Here is a 5703-nt window from a genome sequence, read left to right on the forward strand (position 1 = left end):
ATATAAATTAAATAAATGTATTTATTATTATTATTATTTAAATATAATTTCTTTTTCTTTTGTTTTTTGGGGTGAAATGACATGCATGTTTTTTGTCTTCGTGAGACTCGCTCCTGTATTAGTATATTTAAAATTATATATTTTTTTGTCACACCACTAATCCTTGTTAGGTGTATCTGAAGTCTACATAATTTGTTTTTGTTCTCCCCCAATTGGTCACATTCCTTCAAATGAATCAGGCTCTGCAATTGTCTTAACCTACTGCGTGTTATTAGATGCGGCATAATACTCCAAGCAGCATTATGCAATGACTGTGTGACTCGGTTACCTAATTTTTTATGACATACAGGTAGTAAGATAATACATGCTTAGTCCACTTATGTCATGTCTTCTTCCTGTCTGTAAGCCTTTATGTAAGCGAATGGTCACCATCCATCCCACACTGGTGTGCAGGTGTATTATGGGAAGGCCCTGCTAATCCCAAAAAGTGCCAACAAAGCAGTGCCCTAGAGAACAGAGTGCTTTGTGTGTGAGTCTCCTTGTCTATAATTCTCTCCAGGTGCAACTGCTGTTTTTGTTTTAGTTTAGCCGCTTCCCTAAGTTCCGACCCTCGGCCCGATGTCCTAAACCCATCTGTCACCGAGCCCCATCACAGAACGGAGGCTGAGAGGATAGAGAAGAGGAGGACAAGAAAAGAGGATGAGCTAGTGAAAGAAGCTGGGAAGTAATTGCATCTGGTGTAAACCCTCTCAGCGCTAGTCATAGTGTTTGGTTGCTGTGGCTAGAGGCTACATTCTAATGTCCTGCAGTTCATCATGTTATGATTTGGTTAATTGAAAAAGCAATGCCAAAAAGTTGCGTTTATGTAGCAGTAAATGTTAGCAATGATTTGTAGGGGGAAAAAGGACATTACCAAGTCCACAAACAGTTCTTGCATCAACTTGGGTTGTTCTTTGTATACTTGCCAATACATTTTAGTGTATAATAGGCGTGTTCCATTTGACCAGAAGTGCCCTGCGAAGTGGACTCTGGCGATGTTATTGAGTTTAATTAGTCCTAGGTGTGGTTTGTACATGGCTGTTTGTAGGTAAAAAAAAAGTGTGTCAGAATCAACAGTTACAATGCAACTATTGTGATTATGGTTAAATAAGATAAAAGACCCATCTAATATAACCAAATTACTTTTATTTTCATATTAAACATCGCAATTCTCAGCGCTAGTCATAGTGTTTGGTTGCTGTGGCTAGAGGCTACATTCTAATGTCCTGCAGTTCATCATGTTATGATTTGGTTAATTGAAAAAGCAATGCCAAAAAGTTGCGTTTATGTAGCAGTAAATGTTAGCAATGATTTGTAGGGGGAAAAAGGACATTACCAAGTCCACAAACAGTTCTTGCATCAACTTGGGTTGTTCTTTGTATACTTGCCAATACATTTTAGTGTATAATAGGCGTGTTCCATTTGACCAGAAGTGCCCTGCGAAGTGGACTCTGGCGATGTTATTGAGTTTAATTAGTCCTAGGTGTGGTTTGTACATGGCTGTTTGTAGGTAAAAAAAAAAGTGTGTCAGAATCAACAGTTACAATGCAACTATTGTGATTATGGTTAAATAAGATAAAAGACCCATCTAATATAACCAAATTACTTTTATTTTCATATGAAACATCGCAATAGACATTTACTATAGTTTTGGTGCTTTCCGATATGACTGTTTATATTAATTTAATCAGTAATATATATTTATATAAACAAGGGAATAGGAAGCAAAGCTTATGTTTATATATATCCAGTTAGCATCATAATTACTCCTGAATTTATCAGGAAAAGAAAAAAGGGAGACAATTTGTGTTGGAGTGTTGGAGAGTAAGCTTTGTTTAGCTACATTAGTGACTAGCTGCTTAAGCTACATTGTTAGTTTAATGTGAATGTATTTGTCAACCTTATTTTTGTGTGTCCTTATTAAATATGAAATTATATTGTACGATAGTTACATAGATATTTCCTCTTAGCTACTTTACTAGCTTTTGTAGCATTGTTGTTGACAGCACGCATTGAATAAACTCGCTAGACAAATCTGAAAAGTGTGAGACTCTCCAGTGAATCTGGTTTTTATGTAAGAAACAATTGAGATCTATATAATTGAGAAATATCTAATTAGTGATTTTTGTGCTTTCTATAAGTTTGTGCTTTCACTAGCATTTGCTTGCAGTGATCTGTTGTGGAAGTGGCTGTCACATTTGGTTAGGTGAACCTGCATTTGTCAAAGGTAGTTTTGTGTTAAGTAGGTTAAGAAGCATTTCCTAATCTCTTAAGATGCTGTTGCGCACGAGACCATCATGGCAGCCCGCCTGGATGATAAGATGACAGTGTTTCGTATGCAAACCTTCATCCAACAAGCTGGCGAGAGTACGTCATGCTGAGGTGGGCAGCATGCTCTTTGTCTCAAGCCTGTCTCACCACTGTCATCCTGCTGTGAGATTAACTGGAAGGATGTTTTTTGTCTGTTTATATGGTTGAGCTCTTCAAAATAGCTTTTGTGGTTGATTTGACATGAGATGTGGGGTGCGTCATGCTAGCTGAGCTACTGCTAAATCACCAGTTTATGCAAGAGATTCAGTCAGCCTAGTTCCAAATGCCTAAACTGAGAATGTTAAGCTTAATGTTCTGTAATGTTGTCGTTTTGAGAGTTAGCATTATGCTAGTTAACATATATATCATGTGAATGTTAGCATGGTAACAAGTCTCCTCATTCTTGTGCGTCCCACCTACAATTGACATTATATGTGGTTAAAAAAAGGTTACATTAAGCATGCTAATATGTGCTATTGCTAGCTAAGTTGGCAATTCGCAACTATTTTATGTTTGATGGCTAATTCGTACTGTCTCATTTGTACATTTTTATATGATCTGCTTACGGCCCACTGATGGTTAGTTTTAGGGGTGGACCTTAATGCTTACATTTTTTTCCTCTATATTTTGTATGTTTCTGTGCAAATCTAATTGTATGAAATCGTATGAAATTGTACATTTGGTTTATTTGGTTCATGTTTCTTCTACACACATGGTATTTGAGTTGAATCTAATGTTAAAGAAATGCATTTCCAATGTGTAGATCCACTGTTCATTTTTTTGGATCCTGTATAAGAAGAAAAGAATGTTTGACTTGCGTTTCCTGCTAGATTTGCTGAAGTGAAAATACAAAGACAATCTGCAATATCTCACGCTTTTTCCTTCCAAATGAGAAGGTGGAAATTATTCCGTTGCATCTGCTCTTTTCCTCTTGTTAAACCTACATCCGCCAGACCATTGACAGCTTTAACACACTCACATGCTGACAGTGATTTTGACGAGCGGCACGGACATCCGCAGCTGGTGGGGGCACACCTGACCTCAGCCTCTGTAATTATCGCAGCTTCTGTTTTCCCTCAAGTGCGCTGAGTGTCTGCCAGCATCCAAAAGCTCTCGAATGAGCACTGTACACCTACAGATTTAAAAATAATGCTTCTTTATTGGCATCTATGGTTCCATGAGGAATCTTTATCATCTGTGGAAACTTTCCATTACACAAAATGTTGTTTATAGTGGAGAAATGTTCCTAAAATGGTTCTTTTAAGAACTGTTTACTGAAAGTTTCTTTAGGGAACCTTTTCTACAGCATCACTGCGAAAACCACCTTTTGGAACCTTTTTTTTTGGAGTGATGCCATAGAAGAACCATTATGGGTTCCTCAAAGAACCTTTCAATTAACCTTTTTTTTTAGAGTGTAGAACATTTTAAGAATCTGAAGCACATATTTCGCTAAAAGATCCTTTTGTTCAATGAAAAGATTCCATACACGTTAAAGGTTCTTCATGGAACCATCAATTCCAATAAAGAACCTTTATTTTTAAGGATATATTATGGTTCTAATGTCCCCTTTTGCCACAAATGTCCAAATAATGAAAAATTACATCGCAGATGTGTGAAATAATTACAACTACAAGATATAAGGTCATTTGTCTCTGGCTTTGGCAATTTAAACTCAACTAAGAAGTGAATAGTAAAATTTGGGATGGGACAGCCAAGTGTAAACTCAACTGAAAGATTCAACAGTCTTGTATTTAGGTTGAGGACTTGTTTAGTCTGGGCATTAAATATGGGCAGACCAGCATGCCAGTCCAGGAACGCAGTGAGTGTCACCCTCTCCATTTGCATTAACCCTTAATACACTTCACTTTTGAGAGCACTAAACTGAGCAGGATTGTGGCCCCTTAAGATTTTCTGATCATTTGTCTCAATTGCCTGTGAGAAATTTCAAATGGCTCTTGAGTAATTGTTTCAGGCCGTCTTGATCTGGCTAAAAGAAATATCTGATTTTCTCCAAAGAGGGGAAACAATGTTCCCATTGAGGCGGCGGAACTGGCCATAACCTTGTGGGTGGTCCTGGAGCAAAGTACCTCAGATATTATTATGTAGCAGAACTGCTTTTTGGATCCTCACACCTTTGTATAGTGTGACCTTTGTGAGAGACTCCCCTCAAAGAGGGATAAAAGAGATGCTGTGAATATGCTAGTGGGGTGGTGTAGCACTCGAGCTCCCAGCCTATCGACCGTCTCCAGCGGCTCTATTCAGAATAGCCCCGGTGTCTCGCTTGAGGAACTGTTGAAACTCTTCGAGGGGTGATGCAACGCTTTGGGTCTGACTTACCTGGCTAAAAATGGGCATGTGCTGGACGAACACTCAGCCTTGGTGGGTGGTCCGGCTTTGTGAGCCGCTTTCCGAGCAGCTCTTGTGTTTTTGTGAAGCGCGGAATATGAATCCTGCCACTTTTGTATAATTCCATTACAGCTCTGAGAGAGCCCTCACTGAGGGCCGAGATTCATTTTGACATTGTTTCAACAAATTAAACAGCAGCAGTTCAGATTTATAACATTATCTTCCATGAACTTATCTGGGGTTTTTTTAAAGTTCAAATACAATCCAAAATATCAAATACCATATAAAATGTGACGACATTTATTATATATAATATACTATTATATATAATTGTATTATAATTATCAAATCATTTTATTAATTCTTTATTAATTATTTTATTGATAAAGAACTTTTTTTTGTTTCCCACCTTGACAAAGGTTATGAGATGAAATACCCATGAGTAAAAAAATTTCATATATGATATATAATAATATTAAATTGTGTAATATTTTACAACACTTATTAATTTATTTAAAAAGATTTTATTATTAATTATTTATTTAAAATTATTTATTCAATTGACTTTAAATAATTTGACAGAGATTGTGAGGTCGAAGGTTGTTTAAAAAAGTTTATATATACTGTATATATACATAAACTATAAATAAATATATAAGTGATGTTGAAATAACTATAAATAAAAAAGTTTGCGTTTTGAAGTTGTTGTATTATTTCTTATTGATATGTCAGAACTAATGGGGTCAATATGATAATATGCAGGGAAAACTATCTGTTGCCTTCCCATTCATCTCAATGGCAGTTGCTTGACTGGTGATAGATTTTTAACAGTACTAGATTTTTTCGAAAATTTTGATGCATCTGCTAAACCAAGCACTACAGGATTAGTATTAGTAAGTTTGCAGTCATTATAGCATAAAACATGGGTGCAAGAGAACAAGGTGCTGAGGTGCAAATATACTGGATGTTTAAAGGGGTCATATGATGTTGCTAAAAATAACATTATTT

General features: G+C 36.5%; 1 protein-coding gene across 1 annotated transcript in view; it reads left to right on the plus strand.

The window, feature by feature from the left end:
- Positions 1-728, plus strand: part of poc1b (POC1 centriolar protein B) — a 48352-nt gene extending 47624 nt beyond the window's left edge. Inside the window, 1 exon segment of the mRNA XM_071582361.1 lies at positions 584-728. Coding sequence (XP_071438462.1) covers positions 584-728 — 145 coding nt within the window.
- The last annotated feature ends 4975 nt before the right edge of the window (positions 729-5703 follow it).

The sequence above is a fragment of the Sinocyclocheilus grahami genome, unplaced genomic scaffold (genome assembly GCF_001515645.1).
Source record: "Sinocyclocheilus grahami isolate Dianchi unplaced genomic scaffold, SAMN03320097.WGS_v1.1 scaffold31.1, whole genome shotgun sequence".
Lineage (NCBI taxonomy): Eukaryota > Metazoa > Chordata > Actinopteri > Cypriniformes > Cyprinidae > Sinocyclocheilus > Sinocyclocheilus grahami.